The sequence below is a fragment of the Physeter macrocephalus genome, chromosome 5, assembly GCF_002837175.3.
Source record: "Physeter macrocephalus isolate SW-GA chromosome 5, ASM283717v5, whole genome shotgun sequence".
NCBI classification, from domain to species: Eukaryota; Metazoa; Chordata; class Mammalia; order Artiodactyla; family Physeteridae; genus Physeter; species Physeter macrocephalus.
In genome coordinates this window covers 72,203,387-72,225,872 of record NC_041218.1, presented here as the reverse complement: position 1 = coordinate 72,225,872, position 22,486 = coordinate 72,203,387, and the positions used below count along the sequence as shown (strand labels likewise).

General features: G+C 34.8%; 1 protein-coding gene across 1 annotated transcript in view; it reads right to left on the bottom strand.

Moving 5' to 3' along the window:
- Positions 1 to 1,786: 1,786 nt before the first annotated feature.
- AHR (aryl hydrocarbon receptor) overlaps positions 1,787 to 22,486 on the bottom strand; it is a 51,988-nt gene continuing 31,288 nt past the window's right edge. The window contains exons 4-11 of the mRNA XM_007100219.4: positions 18,947 to 19,036; positions 15,875 to 15,998; positions 15,058 to 15,188; positions 13,417 to 13,619; positions 12,592 to 12,701; positions 11,838 to 11,979; positions 8,163 to 9,411; positions 1,787 to 5,782 (exon numbers count right to left, since the gene is read on the bottom strand). Of these exons, the coding sequence (XP_007100281.1) occupies positions 5,648 to 5,782; positions 8,163 to 9,411; positions 11,838 to 11,979; positions 12,592 to 12,701; positions 13,417 to 13,619; positions 15,058 to 15,188; positions 15,875 to 15,998; positions 18,947 to 19,036 (2,184 nt within the window). The 3' untranslated portion in view covers positions 1,787 to 5,647. The remainder of the gene's footprint in view (positions 5,783 to 8,162; positions 9,412 to 11,837; positions 11,980 to 12,591; positions 12,702 to 13,416; positions 13,620 to 15,057; positions 15,189 to 15,874; positions 15,999 to 18,946; positions 19,037 to 22,486) is intronic.

Here is a 22,486-nt window from a genome sequence, read left to right as displayed (position 1 = left end):
AGCAATTCCAGGGTACAAGCAAACAATGCTGAAACCCTGATACTGAGGTCCAGGCAGATGGACTGAAAAAGAACAGTGGGTGCTCATGGGGCTAGAGATCACAAGGAGCGCAGAGAACTAGTTGAATAAAGAAGAAAGGAATGGGAAAGTGGAAGAAAGATGGTGTGATGAGAACAGGAAATTTCAAGTTGGCAAAAATAAGGCAGTTACAAATGCTCAAAGTATGAGATGTGATTATTCTTGGCTGGAATGGAAATATAGGTTATTATATTGATGTGTAGTAGTTATGGAAACAAGGCTAGAAGGATCATTGATAAGGATGATATCAGGACTTTAAAGTAGAAAGCAACACTGAACTAGAGACTAAAAACCTAGATATTCACGAGATCAGAAGTAAACAGAACGAGGAGTAGGGTCAATGTAGAGATTCACCTACAACTGAGGAGAGGTTGATTGGAAATCGCAGGGAAATATGAGTAATGGCAGACATTTATTGAGTACTTGCTATGTGCCAAAGAAGAAACTCTGTTTTTAATATAAAAATGATTTTTAAGTTAACTATTTAGGAATAATTTTAGATTTACATAAAAGTTGTGAAGATACAGACTTTCTTTCTTCCCTTCATCCGTCTTCCTCTAAACTTAACCTCTTACATGACCGTGGTACACTGGTAAAGCTAGGAAATGACAGTGGTACAATACTGTTAACTAAACATTATTCGGCTTTCTGCAGTTGTTCCACTAATGCGTCTTTTCTATTGCAGAATGCAATCCCAGATACCCTATTGTACTTTGTATTTCGTTGTGCCTAGGCCTCCTTAGTCTCCTCCGACCTGTGACGTCTCAACGTCTGTTTTTCTTGACCTTAACACTTTAAAGAATACTCCCAGGAATCTTGTGGAATGTCTCTCAATTTGGGTTTCTCTGACATTTTCTGATGATTAGACTAGGGCTATGTGTGTTTGAGAAAATACCACAGAGCAGAAGTGTGCTGATCATATAGCATCATATCTGTGAGAACACCACGACATAATTGATGTCAAAGTCGATCTCTTGATTAAAGTGGTGCTTGCCAGATTTCTACAATATAAACATTTTTTTCCCCCTTTCTGTACTGTATTCTTTAGAAGCGAGAGGCTGAGTTTAGCCCACACTCAAAGGGAGGGGTATTAAGCTCCGTCTATTGGAAGGCATAGTTACCTATATTTGTGATTTTCCTGTAAGGAAGATTTGTCCCTTCTTCCCCATTTATTTATCTCTTCCATCATTTATTTATATCAGGATGGACTCATGGATATTTTATTCTTTGGGTTGTAATCCAATGCTATTATTTTCTTGCTCAAATTGTTCCAGTTTTGGCAACTGGGAACTGTTTTTACATACATTATTTATTGAATCCTGTGAGGCGCCTATTACTGTTGTCCTTATTTTGTAGAAACGGAAACTCAGGCTCAGAGAGAGTAAGAAACCTTCCCAATGATTCACATCATGTGTGTGTTGAGGCCAGGAGTCTTCAGAGTCTGTGTGCTTAGCTTTGCTATTCTGCTCTTAGAGGGAAAGGATGCTCAACGAAAGTCAGCGATAAGGTGTCTTATTTCACCCTTTTTCAGAGGTGAGATCACAGATTTTGAGGGGATTCATCATAAAGGTAGTAGTTGCAGAATGGATGAGCTTCCAAAGGGTTAAGAAAAGGGATGCAGAATCTAGTAATTTTCCTTTTTCCTGGGATAGAGGATGACCCGTACACAGGGGTGCCCATAGGAGAGAGAAAAGACTCTGGAAGAGGGAGATGGAGTAGCTGAGTGTATGAAAACTGGAAAGGAAGGGTGCTTGTTTTTTTTTATTGCAGTAGAGTTGATTTACAGTGTTGTGTTAATTTCTGCTGTACAGCAAAGTCATTCAGTTAAATATATATACACACGTTCTTTTTTACATTCTTATTCATTATGCTTTATCATAGGATGCTGAATACAGTTCTCTGTGCTGTATAGTAGGGCCTTGTTGTTTATCCATTCCAAATACATTAGCTGCCATCTGCCACCCCCAACCTCTGGATGTAGAGAACAGACTTGTGGTTGCCAAGGGGGAGGGGGTGGGGGAGGGACGGAGGGGCAGGTTGTGGTTAGGGAGAGTGTCCATCTTGGATGCCGGGGAGCTTCTCCTTCTCCCATGTTGGAAGTTGGCCTAAGAGCAGAGGACAGTGGTATTGTTGAGGTAAAAGTACAGACACATTTAGGATGTGCTGTGGGGTTTTGATGGTTTCAGTCGTTATTAGTGGAACTGGAAGCATGGTCCTCTGCGGACACTGGGAAAAAACTTGAGAGACATTCCCTAGTCTTGTGAGTAGCTAACATCCCTGGTCAGTGTTTGACAGGCTTGGTGACAAGGGGGCAAGTTGAAGTCATTCATGCTGATGAAGTCATTTGACTGAAAGTAGGGATCAGAAATATTATCTGGATTTTTCTTGATTCTTTCAGGTCAAACAGTTAAAACCGAATATATTGTGCACGTAGGCAAAAGACAGTGTTAGTCTTTCTCAAATATTCAGAATTAAGTATGATGCTAATTTGCTATGTTTTTATTGACTTGTTGAGAAAAATACCTAATGATTAAGAATAAATGTAAAATTAATGTAAAAAATTGTTACTAGAATGAAAACTTTTTCCCAGGAATTTTTCTTCAATTCTTGGTGAGTGTTTAATGGGTATGAATTTAACACCAGAGGTTTAACATGCCATTTATATTTGTTAGAGGCGTAAGTTTGGGCAGTAACTTTTCTAATCTAAGCATAGAATAGCACATGGGTTGTTTAACTTTTTGTCATAAATATTCTTAAAATATTGTCTGTTAGCATGGAATGTTGGATTTTAATCTGAGATACGAACAAATACCACTAGACTATAACACTGATAATACAAGGTTTAAAAGAACATCCATTCCAGAAGCATTTTAACCTATGAAGTTACTTGAAGTGTGTTTTTTTTTTTTTATATTCCTGTTAAGGCCAAAATATCCGGGGGCAGAACTGTATAAGAAGTTTATGAATTATTGACTTAACCTATCCTTAAATATTGAAGACTGCTTTCATCTAATATAACTGTAACACTATACTATAAATACTCACTTCCTTTATATGGACCAGAAAGAAGAATTTGCATTTAAACATATTATTCATACTTGGTGATTATTTTATTACCATATATATTACTGTATACAATTTTTTGATAATAAGGAAGGATATTTATTATAAATCATATTTTAAACAAAAATGTATTCACGGCATATGTAAGCATTAACATCTTGAAGGAGAGAATACCCATGAAAACATTTACCTCAAATTTAGTAATACTGAAAAACACTAGTTTGTGCATAGCAATGATTGAAAGCTATGTAATACATTGGAACACTGGTAAATCTTTAGGTACTGTAAGAACAACCTGGCATAGGAAAAAGATCAAATGAGGCACATCCACATCCTCAGAAGTGCACATCATCTAAAAATAAATCCCTCAATACAGCAGTATACAAACCATTCTTCCTTTGTCTGGCACTTAGCAGTACAGACAAAGGTGTATTGGGTGTAATGTGATTTTATTATGCTTAGATAAGTTTTAGTTACTTTTATAGATGAAAATATACAATAGTGCTTTAAGCTTTTTAAATTTTATAAGTGTATACTTGATTGTCACTATATTCACAATTTAAAAAGCCTATTTTTTTCGCCCACTAAACCATTCAGTAACATGTGGAAGAGACTAACAAAAATGGTTTATATGAAGACTTTTAATGAAAGGTTTAAATGTGAAAATCGAATATTAATCTGGATCACTGGTCTAAATCTTTAGTGATACCTCATGCTGGAAACAAATTATGAAATGTTTTAGACAAATTTATTATTTTCAACTCTCAAATTGATTCTACAGGTTCAAAATTTTGTCTGAAGATGCACAAAACTGATGTAGATATTTTGTCTGAAGTCACTTTTATATAAATTTACTAAAAAAATTTTAAAAAATGTATTTTAATACTACATTTCAGTGTGGGATTCCATCATGTTTTTATATAATACATGTAAAATGTGTCTATGCCTTTCAGATGTCATATTTAAATAAAAGAAAGGCAGATGGTGGCACTTCTAAGTCACCTGAGGATGGTTAAATTAGTAGCCTGATTAATTTGCCTTATTGATAATAGAGGTCATTATATCATAGAAACAACCTAATATTTGAAGTTAACTGCATGATTGTCTTTTTCTTAATACCAACTTTTGAAAGAAGTTGGCTTCATTATTTGCTATCTTAAAAAGACACAATGATAAAATATGTTAAGACCCAAACAAATTATTTACGTGCATATATAAGGTGTGCACTATCTTTAAATGAAAGGCTGAAAATATTTTACAAATAATTTTGTTCATTATAAACTATACAATGCACCATTCTTTTCACTCATACCAATACTTTGCACCAAACGTTGCTATATTCAGTCTTAACACTCCTCAAAATATGAGAAAAAGTTTCCACTGTACTAAGAAGTGAAATTTATAAAGTCAACATATTCCAACATCTTAAAGGATCATAGATCTACAACAGCTTTTAAAGAATTTATACATATTGAAATGGGTGCTTTACTTGTTAAAGAGCTAAAAACGCTGCTTCTCTTCATTTTAAGTTAATATTTTAAGTTAAATGCCGTTGCATTTAACAGCAGATTCTTTACACTGCAACATTCAACTATTAAGGTGGAGATTTTAGTAAAGCTAAATGGTGGTATATCTCTTACTTCTGAAAACTTGAAATTTTAGTGCTGCTGTCTTTCTTATTTATATGATAATTAAAAAATAATTTGGAAAGACATCTCCCCTTTCAAAATTTTTCAACATAAGGCACACGGCAACATTAAAGTCTAGAAACAGCTAGATTAAATAATTGTCTTTTCAACCATTTTTTGCCCTTTACCTGAAGAAAGTGGGTGAGTAGTGCAGTTAAAACATGCCTGGCTTAATAAAAAATGACTGAATTTAAGAAACACCGATAATATTTGTGCGCAGAATGTTATTAATTTTAAGAGAAAGTATATTTTATATAAAACATACTCCTACAGTGTTATAGGTGGAAAAAATTGTGAGGCACTTTCATTACCAAGGAAGGAGGAGAGCACTGAGATTATCTTTTTATAAAAGCACCAAACCACTCGTTTTAACATCTGAGATAAAAGCAGACGCTACAAAGAAAAGGAAATAGTTCATATTTGGTATGCTAATAAGAATGCTGAAGTTCAAAACTCAAAGTATTTCATTTTAGTCTGACAGAAATAATTCCAACAGAGAAAATTTTCTTATTTAAAAGTGTCGTAATGTCCCCCTGAATAAGTTTTGTATATTCTGTGGTATCTCAGAATACTACTATAAAGTGTAGATTATTTCACTCCTCTGGGGCGGCATACTTTCTATTTTAATGATGGTAATATATGTAATTAACTCCTCTTGTAAAATCATTAAAATTTGGTTTGGAATAACAGTGAGAACTACATACATCAATGCTTCCACGTGTACTTGCTAACATCCAACAATGACAGTTTTATTACTCCGTCATGATGTTTCACAAACGAATTTCATCAAAAAACCAAGATGAAAAGTGGGCTTGGAACTACAGGAATCCACTGGATGTCAAGTCAGGGAAAGGTCTGGCTTCTGACGGGTGAAGATGGGCGGTAGGCTGAGTGTTATTTATGCTATTTAATTCAGCTGGATAGGTTTCATTTAAGACTCCTCCGTTCTGAAACTGAAAACAAAAATTGCAACGCAACTTATTAGAACAGATCCTTCGTATATCTTAAGCCATTAGATGTATGAAAATGTATTTTTAAAACCTTTGTCCTGCACGTCGTTAAACTTCAAATTCCTTTCCTGCTGTTAAATTTTAAATCATTCAGTGAAGAAGACATACTGAACATATATTCTGTATTAGTTGTGTTTACAGCTTTTTGGTTTCTCTAGTACCCGGTATGGATGAATAATATCATTGTCTCACTTCAGATTTGGCATTCCATACACAGAGAGTACTTGATCAGTGAACTGCCTTTGGTTTGGATAGGAACTGATGGATCAGAGAGTACCAATCGTGAATCACAGTTACTGTGCTCTCTGTCATAAGTAAGTTTGTTTTGACCAGATTTTATCTAAAAGTTCTAGGTACCAGTGACTTAATTACATTGAAGATCACTACACTGGACTACAGATAACCTAGAACCTTCTCAAAGGAGGTAAGTTTTGATTTGCAAGAGGTTTCTTAACATATTACACCATGGGTATAGGATTGCTAGGACCAAGTTTTTTAATTCATAACATGCTTTACTACTAAAATTACTGTCCTACTTATGGAAATAAGGTACCAAAGTAAAACACTTGCTCTTGCCGTGTAACGATGAAATTAGGCTGATTTCCATAACTGCTACTGGAAAAAAAGGAGGGAGGACAGAGATACCTAGCTCTGTAGGATTTTTATAGATCAGAGAGCCTTTTGTATTTTAGAATATAGTTAGTGAAAGTAACATTATCATACCCTTAATTGCTTTGAATGAGATCTACCTTTCTAAAGCCTATGTAGCATTACGTTTCAGTAATCAAAACAGACTGCTTCTAAACTTCGTCGAGTTTTCAAAGGGAAATATAGTAAGTGCCAGAGAATGGTAGGTTTTGAATAAATTACTCTCATCAGTCATAATACAATGCACATCAGCAATTCTCTTTAAATATATTGCCTAGAGCAGTGCTGTCCACCAGAATATAATGTGAGCCACAGATGGAATTTTAATTTTTTTTACTTTTAATAATTCCTAGGGGGACTATATAGGTCTAGAATTCTTATCATTCATAAAGAAGTAGTACAAAACAGTGGGGGAAGAAAATACTGTAAGGAACTCATGCTAATGCAGGCCCTGTTCAAAATGTAACTTTACATAATTAACTTGTACAGTAAACTGTACAGAAGTTACCTACCCAGGCTTACTTCACAGCAATGTTGTGAGATAGACTGTAACCAATTGTTAAATAACTGAAGGAAGTCAGGAATGAGGACAAGAAAAACTTTCACAGCCATTTTCTGTTAAAAAGCTCATATATAATCAGACAAAACCACGTGTATAAAAAAGGCCGGAAAAAACGATTAGTGAAAAAGAGTCACGTAACATTTATAAACTATTATAATACATAGTCTTATAACCAGGATTTGCTTCAAAACTAAACAACTTAAATATACGATAAAATGAACTAAATATTTTCGAATGGAAAAGCATAAATGCAAACATGATATATTCCTGGGTGGCCACAGAGAGCAGCAATCATCAGCAAGCACTTTTTTTTTTTTAAGTTACCATGATGCTAGAAGGGTTTGAATGACACATTTAAACAAAGATAAAACATCCAGCTTGAGTCCCCTGACAGAAAGCCAGCTGAGTTACCCAATTTTTTTTTTAATTTTTATTTTTAAGAATGCCAGGAGAAAAAACTATTCTACCTTAAAGGATAAAATGAGGATCTGGCAGGTCACATAGAGGGACGGCCAGAGAACACCAAGGACCCGAGCACTGAATTCCAGAGATCATCTAGGACAAAAGCATTTGAAGAAAGCACAACTATATTGATTTTAACCCAATTTCAACAGAGAGAGACCCAATAGTTAATAAGAACTTTAAAGAGAGTATAATCTATAAAAATATTGAATCACTATGTTGTACACCTGAAGGTAATTGTAAATCAGTTATACGTCAGCAAAAAAATTGAGCTTTGAAGAAAATATTTTTAAAAATTTAAATCTTTTTGAAGTCCAAATTTTTAAAAGGCCGTATTTTTAAAAATCAAGATTATTCTAAATAATGTACTTTTAACTAGTTTCACCTGGTCGTCACTTAAGGACATGTTGCTTTTTTTCCCTTGATCTCTTTCTCCTTTCAGGTAACTATGATATACTTGTATTACTAACATATTAAAAAAACTACTGGCTTAAAAAAAATAGTAGACAAAAGTTAAAAACGCTCTCTCACATGAATGCTACAGATAATAGATTAAAATCAGTCACTGACATAGAAAATTTAAAACTTGGTTCGATTTATAACGTACGAAGAATCATCTAAAGGGCTTGTTCAGTTTGAGAAAACCCTTACCTTGTTTAAAAATGCCTGCGGGCCTGGCATTGTTGGGTTGTACTGCATCTGAGCCACATGGCTGTGCTGAGCTTCCGGCTGGCACTGGTACATGGACACAGCCCCGGTGTAACATGTCTGAGGAGTTACTATGGCTGACTGTGGATTGAGTCCGTGCTTTGGGTTTTGAGGAACTTGTAAACATGTGACAAAACCTTCTAAATTAGAAGAAGTTGTAGGGTATGGGGCTGGTTCAAAATCCCCAATGGGGAAGTCTAACTGTGTACCCTCAGAATGTGGCGGCAACACAGACTGACTCCAGGGAATAAAGTTCTGTGCGTAAGGCATAGTATCAATGTCAGATTTGTAGGGAAACTCTTGACTGGTCCCAGGCAAGTCTGAAAAGACGTTGTACTGCTGTAAGTCTTGCTGAGGACAATGAAAAGGCACGGATTGGTTAGAGTTCCAGTTTGCAAACATGCCATTAACTTGCATCTGCTTCATTTTCCGACACAGCTGTTGCTGCTGCTCTGCTGCTATGTGCTTCTGATGGTGCTGTAGCTGCTCTTGCTGTTCTAACTGGAGGTGCTCCTGTAGCATGCGGCTCGGGTTCAGAGCCATGGACTGTTGCTGATGGTAACCTGAACACCCAAAGGCAGACTTATTTAAAGAGTCTTCCACGTAGGTCAGAATTTCATCTGTTAAGTCAATATCTCTGAAGTCATCTTCACCAGAAAGGTCAGTTCTGAAAAAGTCCTCATTCTGTTGCATGTGTTGGATATCTTCGAAATCAATGCCTAGGTGTTTCATAATGCTGTACAAGTCACTATTTCTACTATCTGGAAAGAGCCCTGCGTGATCTCCAGAGAGTGTTGGGTTCACTTCCTGAGACTGGCCAACCTGCTCATGTTTCAGGATATTGTCACTTCCCATTGGTGCAACATTGTTTTGCCAATTACTGCACTCATTCTGAGAGTCACTGAAAAAGTTTCTTTCAAAAGGTGTACTACTTGAAGCCGGATAGAGATAAATAGATTCATCTTGTTGCATCATGGCATTCAGGAGGGAACTGGGATGGAGGGAATCCTTATTTAGAGTTGATTTGGTAGCAGAATCTTTTCCACCAGCACCATTTTTAGTCCTTATTGGTAAGGGATCCATTATGGGAGGAAAAGGGTTGGTTACCTCATATAAAACAGCTTCTCCAGTGGTAAATATAAAAGGCAACTTCATATTTCGTTTTCGTAAATGCTCTGTTCCTTCTTCATCTCTAAAATTGTGCACAAGAAAGTTTGCATATGTTAAGAAGAGTCACATCATGAACATTTCAAAATAAGAAATTTTAGAAAAGAAAAAATAATTACTAGCAAGCAAAATACACTGTCGTTGAGTTTCATAGCAGGGAACGTGAACTTTGAGAGAAATCGGTCTGATGATAAGTACTTAAAATTGTTTTTCAGACAAATTTAAATAATTTAGAATTGGTCCAAAAACTTAATAATACAGTCATTAATTTCACACTCAGGTTCCATCGCTACCTGAAAAATGGATTACAAATGGAATAAAGATCCAAATATTAAAATGAGGCTTGTTGAAATAAAATATAAAACCCAGAAGCTCTAAAGGAAGATTGACTGACATATGAAAATTAAAAATTTTTGCACGGGAAAGGAATTCATAAATCAAGGCACGGAGAAAATGTCATCATTATAGGTTCATATGTACTACACAGAGTGTATATATGTAAAATTTAATATCCCTATTTATTAGGTAAAGAGCACCAATGGATCTCATAACCTCTTGATAACTAATAGAACAAGCAAACAAAAATATCAAATGTATAAAAACATGAACACCACAAACCCGACCACTGATACATAAAGAACACTGTACATGCAACAGAACATGTATTGATAAGAGCACATGGGATATTTTAACATCGACCATATACTAGATCATAAAATAAGCCACCACAAATTTCAAAGGACTGAAATCAGAGACTATTCTCTAACTTCAGTGGAATCAAGCTTAAAGTAACAAAAAGACAACTAGAAAATCTCCTAACAAAGGACATAATAACACTGTATTTCTAAATAATTCATGAATAAAAAAAGTCAAAATAAATACAAATATTTTCAATTGAATGATAAAAATAAGACATACCAAAACATAAGGGTTGGAGACACTCGTACTTAAAGGAAAAGTGACAGCTTAGCTTAACCATATATATTTAAAAAGTTGGGAAAAAATTCAAATTATACCCAAAAGAGTAGAAGGAAGGAAATAATAATGAGCAGACATAAATAAACTGGATTAACAAATGTACAACAGGAAAAAACAACAAACCAAAAGCTGGCTCCTTGAGAAGAAGAATAAAATTAATCTCCTTCATCATTATTTCCATTACCTTTTACTGAGGGCTTTGCCAGTGCAATAAGAGAATTAGCAACAACAAAACTAAGAAGTCTAAAGGATGAAAGGAAAAAAATTATTTGCAAACAACATGGTGTATATAGTAGAAAACCTTAAAAACATCTACAGACACCTTACTAGAATTAACAAGTGAATTTTTACGAAGGTCACTGGATATAATAAACCAATATTTATTTAAAATCAACTATTTCTATATATTAAAAATTATATATATTATATATACACCATTTAAAACATCACAGAACATAAAATATTTTGGAATAAAATTAAAAGATGTATAAAACTAAGAAAAATACAACCATTATTAAGATAAAGATGTGGGTACATGCGTATACACACGTACCCCTATGCACATATATACATTCACCATGTTCATGGGTTGGAAGATCCAATATTAGAGAAGACGTTAATTCTCACAAAAGAAACTATCATTTCAATGCAGTCCCATTCAAAACCTCGACAAATTTTCCCATGGGAATTGACAACTGCTTTCTAAACCATTTATAGAAATGTAAAGAGCCAAGATTATCTTGAAGGAGAACAACAAAAATTCTGAACAAACGAGATGGCGGGCATACATCAAGCATACATCAAGATATCAAGGCATATTAAGCTACAGAATAGTTAAGACTGTGTGCTTTGGTTTAAAAATAGGCAACCAGACCAATGGAACCCCAGATACAATCCCCTGATTGAAATGCAGTGCAGTGGGGAAAAGATGGTCTTTGCAAAAAACCATCTTTCCAATAAATGTCACTAGTCAGCTAGTAACATTTGAGGGTAATCCTTACCCTCAAAACCACATACAAAAATCAATTCTCCAGACTGGAGAAAACATTTGCGATACAAATATATTTGGCAGACTACTCACTTCGAGAATATATGAGAAACTTAAAAATCACTGCCTGCTCGTTAGCAAACATGCTAAGCAAAGCACTGTTACGTTTTCATTTTATTTGTCAGATGACGCTGGCTTTTCATCGTTCCTTCATATACCCAGGATAAACCCTTGGAGTTTTCTTTGATTATTCTCTTTCTGTAGCTCTACATACACAGTTGTTCAACAAAGTCTGTTAACTCTGTTTTCTCAATGTCCTTACCCTATGCCGCCTTCTTTCTGTACATTATTACCTTTCAATTTTTATTTCCAGTGTAAATTCTCTTAAACTTTATTTTTAGGTTTTCATGTAGGAGAATTTATAAACTAAAGTGTTATTAAAATAAAAAACCAAAACATGAAATGTTCTAGGTCTTTGTGCTTACGTTAGAGGTCTCTGAGTTGCAATGATATAATCTGGTCTTCCATTCTTATAAACTAAGCGTGCATTTGACTGCACCCAAGTCCATCGATTGTCTTTCGTAAGAAGCCTGAACACTAGCATGCCACTCTCTCCAGTCTTAATCACTAAAACAAAAAAGAATTAAATTATCAAATCCAAAATCACAATAATCTCTACTATTTCTAGATGTAATTCACATATCACCAAAGATGATAAATATATTGATGACTTTTAAGCACAGTATATTAAAATGTATCAAAATACTTCTTCAGCATTGCTATTTTTTCCTCTTTCATACTAAATTTATTATTTAAATGGTTCCAGGAAAGATTAAGTCAGACAATTCTCGTAACACGTGAAAAGAGAGTACAGAGTTTGGAGGGAAAATTATTTTCATTTTAAAGAAAAGGGAACATTTCCTACAGCCTAATATTTTACTATACAATTTTAAAGCATAATCTATATTAACATAAATTTTAGAATTAAAAATGATGCCATTAAAAAAAACTCCTGAGCAAAAACGTGGGCAAAATGGTCATTTTCAGAGTAATTAAACTACTTAATTCCTGTGTGGCAGCTAATGAATAGAGAGTGTAACTCAGGCTAATCATAATTGTGTGATACTAAGAAGTTTATCCAAATAGTTTCCTTAAACACATTACATTAGTAATAATTTGAAACACGTACTAGAGCATAAGCTGCTTTCACAGCCAAGCTCATAAGAAACTACAACTTACTCCGGATATGGTACTCAGCACAATAAAGCATATCAGCAGCATGAATAAATTGATATCCTGATCCTCTCATGCATAGCTCTGCTTCAGTATAGCCTAAAACAATTCTTCCTCTGTTTAAAAAAAAAGGCAAAATAAGAATGAAATTAAAATTTAACATAAATGAAGTAGCCAACATAAATTCATTAGTTATATGCTAGTTTCTGTACTATGTTGACATTCAGAATTTCACACGAGCAGGTAGAAACACACGCAATTCTGTAACTGCTCTCTTTTGCTTATGGCTGCAAATTTCACTTTTAGACTGTTTTCTTCTCCTGAATAAAGACCATGAAAATTAATGCTAAAGATGAGTCTAACAGAGTAGCTTATATAGGTGAAACACAAAATCTCTAATTAAATTCTAAATACTTATACTACATTTTGAGGGGCAGGGTTTCTCCAACCTGTCTGCATTCCCGTATTAGAAAGGAGAAAAGCAGCAACATGCTTTGGTTACTAAACTTCTAGGGCTAAAAGTCAGTTTGTACAATTTAAAAATGTAAAACAAGCCAACAGTAAATGTCATCAGGATACAGAATCTTATATAAACACAGCATCTGTATAATATAGAAATTGTGTCAAATATTGTAAAATAATAAAATGATTTGTGAACGTGATAAAATTTTATTGTAAAAGGCTATGCTGTAAAGTATGAAATAATAATAGCTACTATAATAATAAACAATACTATAATCAACACCATATGGAAAATATATACAGGCTAAGACACACTTACTGCAACAAAATATACATTTGGTAAAATAAACCTGAAAAGGTTTCACTTACTTGGCATCACAACCAGTAGGTGTAAAGTCTAGCTTGTGTTTGGTTCTAAAGATGAAATTTTTGGTTCGGATTTCAAGTATGGATGGTGGCTGCAGTGGAGTAGCTATTGCAAACAAAGCCAACTGAGGTGGAAGTATTGATCCATCTTTCCCTTTCTTGTTCTGTCCGTGAAGATACTTCAACCTCCCTTGGAAATTCATTGCCTTAAAAAACCAAAAAACAGTTCATTAAGATTAACGCTTTAAAATGGTTCCTTTTAGAAGGCTCCATCAAGGCCATTCCCAGTGTTCTTGGTAATTCCATAAAAGTTCATGAGGCTATCAAATGTGACTTTAATTCCTTTCTCCCAGGAAGCCCATTAAAAATATCCTAAAAGGTAGTTATGAGGACTATCCTCAAGGGATTGGTAAGTGAACCACTCGGTGCTTTAATAGGTCACAAAAGGAAGACCTAATGGTTTTCTGACCTTGCGGCTGCCCTATCATCCACGCCTAGCACGGGTCCGTGCACACCGCACACTCAAACTCTATTTCCTAAACGAATGAATAGTGATAAAGCCATCAAGTACGTATTAATTTTCAGATATAGCCTGTGGATTAGTCCACAGCTCAGAGTATATTTCAAAATTCATGGGAATCTTTTATAAAGAGATAAAACACAACAGTTTAAAAACACTAAAATGAATCATAAAACCATACAAAGAACACAGAACTCTATTAAAGAATAATTTTAGAAGACAGAGGAAACAGACAATTTAATCATGACCATGATCAATCTGGTTGCTTAAAACAGTACCAGGCCAAGGGATGATTCTGACATCAATATGAGAGCAGCACAAGGGAGAAAAGGCCCAATTACACAAAGAAATTCCATCTAGACATACATACTAACTGATCATCAGTACTAGGAAACTAGCTCAAAGCACAGTCCTAATTCTGGGTCAGCAAAACTATCTTCAGGAATAAACACACCAACAAAAATCATCGTTTGCTAATAGATTTGATTATCTGTTTCCAATTCCTGATAAGTCACAAAAGTAATATTCAACATGCTTTGTCTCTTCTTCTGTACCTGGTGGAGTGCACAATCTTCAGGACACAGGCACCTGACAGGCCGGGCCGCCTCTACTCTTAGCGTCCTGCCTACGCTGCTCCCTGGCCATCCTACTCAGGAGTTCACACTGCTCAAGAGCATCTCATACTAGAGGAGGATCCTGCAATCATGAAGACACAACCACTTTTTTTACACGGCAGTTATTCCAGCCATGCGGAAAAGGCCGTGATAATTTTTCCATTTGGCAGGCATTAAATCCAAGGAGGGTAAGCAGTCTGCTGCCAAATAAGTGCTATATAATTCTCTATCTTATACCTTAAAAGTCCAAAAAAAAGGGGAAAGATACAGAGTTCCCTGTTATTCCACTCAGTCTTTGTTACTGCATCTTAAAGGACAGATTTTGAGTTATGGAAGATATTTTTAAAACTTAAAAAAGATTTTAAAAAGTTACCATCCTTTATAAAATTATTTAATAAAGTAGATTTTTATAACCCAAACTCAAATACATTCAATTAAATTGGTTTCACTTTTTTTTTTTAATTTTCTAAAACTTAATAGTAAATGTCAGTAAAAGATTTTGCACCTTACCAGAAAACCAGATGAATTATCCAGCAGACACCTTAGTCGGCAAACAAAGCACCTTTCCATAGACGCAGAGTTCTCTGGAGGAACCTGGTCTGGGTTATAATAGACTGCTGGCTGTGAGAGGCCATTAGCTTCTGTAGAAATAATAGCAACACAAAGTGACTTTCCATTTTGCTATAAAATTAAGTGTTTGAATAGCTGAAATTTGTGTTAATTTCTAAACCTAAGTCTGTATTTGGATTACAAAAGAAAAATCGCTTTCAGAAGGGGAGCTAGTGAAAAGAAATTAAAACTTATTGAATAACATTTTCACTACATAGAACTTCACCTATTCGGCTGTTTTTATTTCTATTGAGCTATCCTGTCAACAATTTCTATATTTTCTAAGCCTTTTTTTCTTTTTAACATTTTCACAGATGTGTGAAAACACTGCTTGCATTGAAAGATGGTTTTTTATCCTTGCACATGCTAATCTGCTTTTATATTTGGTGCATTTTAAACACAGAACAATTTATACACACTCCAGAATCAACCTTGTACATTCTTTCCCCCTTTTCACAATAGTGTAAGAGGTTTTTTTTGTTTTTTTTTTTTTTGGCGGTACGCGGGCCTCTCACCGTTGTGGCTCCCCTCGTTGCGGAGCACAGGCTCCGGATGCGCAGGCTCAGCGGCCACGGCTCAGGGGCCCAGCCGCTCCGCTGCATGTGGGATCCTCCCAGACCGGGGCACGAACCCGTGTCTCCTGCATTGGCAGGCGGACTCTCAACCACTGCGCCACCAGGGAAGCCCACCAACACTATCTTTTGGTAAACATTCTTACCATCAATTTTTTGTCCAGAGTCTGGACACTGTGAAGGGTTTAATGCCCAGTGCAGCTGGCGCTGAAATTCAGCTCGGTCTTCAGTATGGATCAGTTCATACACACTCTGATGGATGACATCAGACTAAAGAAAAAAAGTATAAGGAAATTAACAAGAAGTACTGATTTTTTTAAAATGTGGCTTACTATTTTCAAAACCTTGCTAGATTAGTGAGTGCTTGTTAGTAGTGATGAACGCAAATGAAATGATTGCAAAGCTCTCCAGGAATCCAATATAGGAAAAGCTAGAAAGAGACCAGCACTGTAATTGACAAGTCAAAAGTTATTTGCGTATTTGTTTTTCTCCTTCTGACTTACTTCACTCTGTATGACAGACTCCAGGTCTATCCACCTTACTACAAATAACTCAGTTTCATTTCTTTTTATGGCTGAGTAATATTCCATTGAGCAGCCACATGGCACAGGGAGATCAGCTAGGTGGTTTGTGACCACCTAGAGGGGTGGGATAGGGAGGGTGGGAGGGAGGGAGACGCATGAGGGAAGAGATATGGGAACACATGTATATGTATAACTGATTCACTTTGTTGTAAAGCAGAAGCTAACACACCACTGTAAAGCAATTATACTCCAATAAAGATGTTTAAAAAAAGTTATTTGCCATCACTTCCCTGTGTGAATGCTTTTCAGTCAAATAAGTCACCTTCCCACTCCTTAACTGCAGCACATTTAAGTTCTGCTGATTTTTATCTATTTACTGATCTTTTAAAATCCTCTTTCTTCCACAAAACCTTGTCTGAACATCCAGCTGCATTTGACTTCTCTAAGCTTGATAGTATTATGTATTTCCTTCACTGCTCTCTAATAATTTTCCTTATATGAAATTTTTACTTCTAGTAGATTCCATAAGAGTAAGGGATTATGCCATTACCAGGTTAGAATCCCTCCTTCACCTCTTGCTTCTCAGCATTTACTACAGTGCTGAGCCCTTAGCCCTTCTACCAGAATTGCTCTCACTTTTTTAATTGCAACTCATGGCAAGAAATGCATTTTCTATCCATCGTGTGTGTGTGTGTGTGTGTGTGTGTATACACAGGTGGAAAAAAGTTTCACAGAACACTTCTTTTATGTGTGACAATATTTTTTAAATTTATTTTTATTGGTGCATAGTTGCTTTACAATGTCCTGTTAGCTTCTACTGTACAGCAAAATGAATCAGCCGTGTGTGTGTGTGTGTGTGTGTGTGTGTGTGTGTGTGTGTGTGTGTATACCCTCTCTTTTGTATTTCCCTCCTATTTAGGACACCACAGTGCATTAAGTAGAGTTCTCTGTGCTATACAGTATGTTCCCATCAGTTGTCTATTTTATACATAGTATCAATAGTGTATATGTGTCAGTCGCAATCTCCCAATTCCTCTCATCCCACCCCTTTCCCCGTTGGTATCCATACATTTGTGCTCTATGTCTGTGTCTCTATTTCTGCTTGGAAAATAAGGTCCTCTCTACCATTTTTCTAGATTCCACATATGTGTGACAATATTGTGTTTTCTATTCTATTTCATTTTAAGCAACTAAAAGGAATGATTGATGGTGATCCAGTATATCAATTTCATAACCCACTAATGAGTCACAAGATGCAGTTTTTAAAATGGTGCCATAAACCGCCACCAATGTCAGATATGAATGTTTTCTTAAAGAATATCCAGGTTATAGGTGTATATGAAGAAAAAAACAGATTGGAAAACAGCTAATCTTTCTGATTTCTTAACTGTTATGAATCACATCAAATAATAATTAAACTAGTTATGTAATTAAGTTGCAAACAGGCTTTTCTATGGATATTAGTATGTTTTCTTTAAAATTCAAAAATACTTAAGCACAACAGAGGGAGGCCCGCATACCACAAAAAAAAAAAAAAAAAAAAAAAAAATACTTAAGTTAGGCTTTGTGTCAGTAGCCAGATTCCACCACTTTAGCTATCTGGACTTAAATCTTCCTACGAGCTTTATCTTCCAGCATGAAGTTATCTCTATGCCATCCATTACATAATGCCAGAGTTATCTTCTGAAATGTAGATCGGAACATACACGTTCCCTTTAACAAAAACATTTAGTGGCTTCTATAGTGTGTATGACATAATTTAAACTTCAGTCTATATAACAGTGCAGACGGTGCCATTCAACCATCAGTCTTGGCATCACCTGGGAGCTTGTTAGAAGTGAAATACATGGGCCCCACTCTGACGTACTGAATCAGATTATATGGGAATGAGGCCCATCAATTTTATGACATCTTCTGAAGTTCTTCAGGTGCTTCTTATGCACATTAGAATTTAAGAACTACTGATACATAAGAGTAGTTAGCATTCAAGTGTACTTACAAACTTCTCAAATCATATTGGATGTTCTTGCCCCTCAAATATGCCGAACACCTTATTACTCCATTTATTCGCTATACACTCAGTAACACTAAACCGAACACGCTCACCTCCTTCAAGGCCTTCCAACCTACTGTCTACAGTACGTCTAGCTTTTCTTCTCTGTGTTCCCTCCACAATTGTCCACCCATCTGGATCCTACACTTTCTTTAGGTTAGCTTAAATGCCATTTCCTTCAGGAAAGCTTCCATAATCCATACAAGTCGGAATTAAAGGGACAAGCCATAGTATTTTGCTCATACCTTTACATATCACCTCATTCATTTCATAGTTGTCATATACCTTCCAGTATCCGTAACTAATTTGATGGTAAATATTCTCTTGTCTGCCCCTGTCCAAACCCTATCTGCCCCTTACCCTAAAGTTTCATATACATAAGAGTTCTTTATAAGTGAAAGAAGAAACACAAAATCCATGAATCACATATACCCTTAAGGAAATTATAATGCAGTCGATTTTTAAAAGTATAAAAATATATTAGCTACAAACATATACTTTTTTATTCTATAGCATATGTATTTTAATTACATTTTATATATACAAACTATCACTTGTGTCCCTAAGTATAAGATAAATTAAAAGTAGAAAATTAATTTTCCAAAAAAATTTTTTTAATGACCTAAGAAAAATATATTTACCTGCTGAAACCCCAGGTAATCTTGTATAGTAGAAGAAGCATAAAAGACCAAAGCATCTGTAGTGACAACCAATACAAAGCCATTCAGTGCCTACAAGGAAAAAAGTTACAAAATTAGTAATGTGACTAAATAAAAATATTATCATCCATAAATACTGACTTCAGTTAAGGCTATTACTTTTAGTGATGAAAAAAATCCTTAAAATGGTTTATATTATTACACTCCACAAATGCAGAAACACCACACACCCCAGTAGTGAGAAGAATCTATTCACACCTTTTGATTCTGCCAAAGAAAAGCTTAGAGCTAATTTAATACTCAGTCACACAATAACTTTAATATTTATTTCTTCTTCTTCCTCATGCTTTAGATTTTGTTTGAAATATACTGTACATGTTTTTTAAATATAATTGTATACACATCATTTACTGTAATCTGTCACACTACTTTTAAAGGAAGATAGTGTGTAAAGATGTTTATTAGAACCGTAAAAAAATTTGATAGAAGAAAAGCTCTGTGCAAAGACAGTTTAAGCACTGACACAGTTTGAAATGTGGATGCTCTCAAAATATTATAAAACTTTTAAAAACTTTTTATTCGAAAGGAATACACAAATGGACTCTACATAAAATACACATGTAGAACAAATACATGTAAGACAAGTACACAGCAAATATAGTCCATTTAAATTTAATATTACTAATATATTTAGGTTTAAAGCTATCAATTTATAGGTGTTATTTTTATCTGTTCCACTTATACTATGCCGCTTTTTCTTTCCATTTTGCCTGCTTTGGGCCAATTATTTTTTATTACTCCTTCTTCTTTCTTTTAGTTTAGAAGTTATCTTCTCTTTTCCTATTCTTTTAGTGGTGGTTCAAGTCCAATGTTAATACCTCTATACTCTAAGGTAATAAAAGTATCTAGATCAACTTAAACATTAACTGTGATCACATATTTTAATTCTAAAGCCCTCATTATTTCCTGCTTGAGTTTAATTGAGTACTTGTTTTACTCTGTGCTATGTGATCATTGTTAAACCCTCCTGAGACACTCTTCTTCATGTAAAATGAGACGTGGAATGGTTTAGTTTAAGAGCCACATAGTTTGGAGTCAGAACTTGGATTCTTCTGCTTCTTACTAACTGTGTGCTTTTATTAAGTTATTTACCCCTTCAAGCTTTAGTGTCATTGTTTGAAAAACAGGCACTGTACAGTGCCTGGTACAGAGCTGGCACTCAATTCATGTAAGGCACCGTTACTATAATATGCGGTTGTGGAAAGGAGCAGATAAAGATTTACATGATCATGCTTTGCGAACTATAGAGAGATATATAAACGACATCAAGTAGTTCATTCAATACTTAACGAAATATTGCATACCAAAGAGGATGCATGCTAAGTGCTGAGATTCAAAACTGAAGCAGCTACTGCGCCTGTGCTTATGATGCTCACACAGTCCTGTAGATACCCTCACTGTTAGATGAGGTAAAAGAAATACGGTGACTGTCTTCCTTTTCCCTCAAAGTCCTTTCACCTTCAAGATCCCTGCTCTATATTATACTTCTGAGAACTTGATTATGCAGACAACAAACAGCACCTACTATTTAACAGCCACTTTTCTAAATGCTTTTTTGAATGTATTCAAGTACTTTAATTTCCTCAGCAATCCATTGAAGTAGGTGTCGTACTCCAGTTTTTAAATCGAGGAAACTGAGGTAAAGACCTGCACGGTAACTTGCCCACGGCCACACAGCTAGGAAAAAGCTGAGCCAGAAGGTAAACTTTGTCTAGCTCTAAAGCCTGCACACTTAACCTTATATCCTGATCTACTGCTTTTATGTGTTACTGGTCACCAACTGTTGCATGCCTATAACTCATGTAATCACAACTGGGATCTAAGATCCTTGACGTTAGATATTATGCCTTATAAAACCTGGCAATCTCCCCAGGGTGAAAAATGGCGATGGCACCCACCAAGAACTTAAATGTTTAATGATTAACACCCCCAAAATTGAGTATTCTTAAGTTTTAGCTGGCAGTAATAGTATATATCCATTACCGCATTTTTTTATCTTGCAAATGTCTTCCTTCTAGAAAAGAGGCTCCATTGATCATATGCATATTATTTTGTAGAATATCATGTTTTGCGAACAGTGGAACGAATTTAGTACTGTACAATAAGCTCATTAGTGCATGCCAGGTGACACAAAGATAATTTAGGGTATGACAGATAAACACTTTCAGACAAATGTCAATTGTCAGAAATAAAACAAAAAGCCTCTTAAAAGAATATATACATACCAATCTTAAAAGACTATATACATACCAATTATATGGATATTAAATGATCTTAAATACCATGTGGAGCAAGGTTATTACTTGTACTGAATTATTATCTTAGTAAATTAAAAGAAGGAATTAATTTGGTAATTACATATTAATAAAAGAGATTATTATTCTTTGGTCTAAGTCACAACTATCTCTCTATCTGAAAATCATGTTGAGCTTCACCTACTATTTAATAAGAGAAATAAACTGCAATTAATACTGTTATTTATAATTTCAACTGCTGTTATCTCAAAAATGAAGCTACAGATTTTAATAAGCACAGTATTAAGTAGCAATGGGTAGAACATATTTAAATATATGAAAATAAACAACTAAAGCAAATAACAGATAATGAAAAGATACAAAAAGTTATTTTACTGTTTTATTTTTATTCCTCATAAAACAGTAACAAATTTAAGCTAATCAAGAAATTAATATATTAAACTTTCATTAAACATCTTGTAATATTTTCTTCATGTGCCTCCTTTGTTAAAACCAAAGGAAAAGATTTCGTTTCAAAAGTTTCAAGCCAAATGGTATACAGTACCTCTGGAAACATCTTCTGCATCTAAGTGGTAAATAGGTGATAACCGCACGTTGGAAATATAAAGTAAGATCCCATTATGGCAACTGTGTACAATGAAATATGCCATTTTCACATGTCTACAATGTGCTCATCTGCTTCATAAGTGATAAGAGGTATGGCCCTAAGCAAATTGTATAGTGTGTGATGCTTCCTACTAGAGAGGAAGCATCACATACTATACAAATGGCATCCAACAGAATTAATGACAAGACCATTTATTTTAAATACCTAAATGTTTCCAATTTTCAGAAAATTAAAAAGTTAACACTAGTTTTGCAACAGTATATTTTTATTCTGGGTCCTTGACATAGGATATATTTACAATTTGTCTAAACATTCTAGGGGAAAAATAAAAATCATGGCCCCAGATATCACTGATGAACATAGATGCAAAAATCCTCAACAAAATACTAGCAAACAGAATCCAACAGCACATTAAAAGGGTCATACACTACGATCAAGTGGGATTTATCCCAGGATTGCAAGGATTCTTCAGTATATGCAAATCAATCAATGTGATAAACCATATTAACAAACTGAAGGATAAAAACCATATGATCATCTCAATAGATGCAGAAAAAGCTTTCGACAAAATTCAACACCCATTTATGATAAAAACCCTCC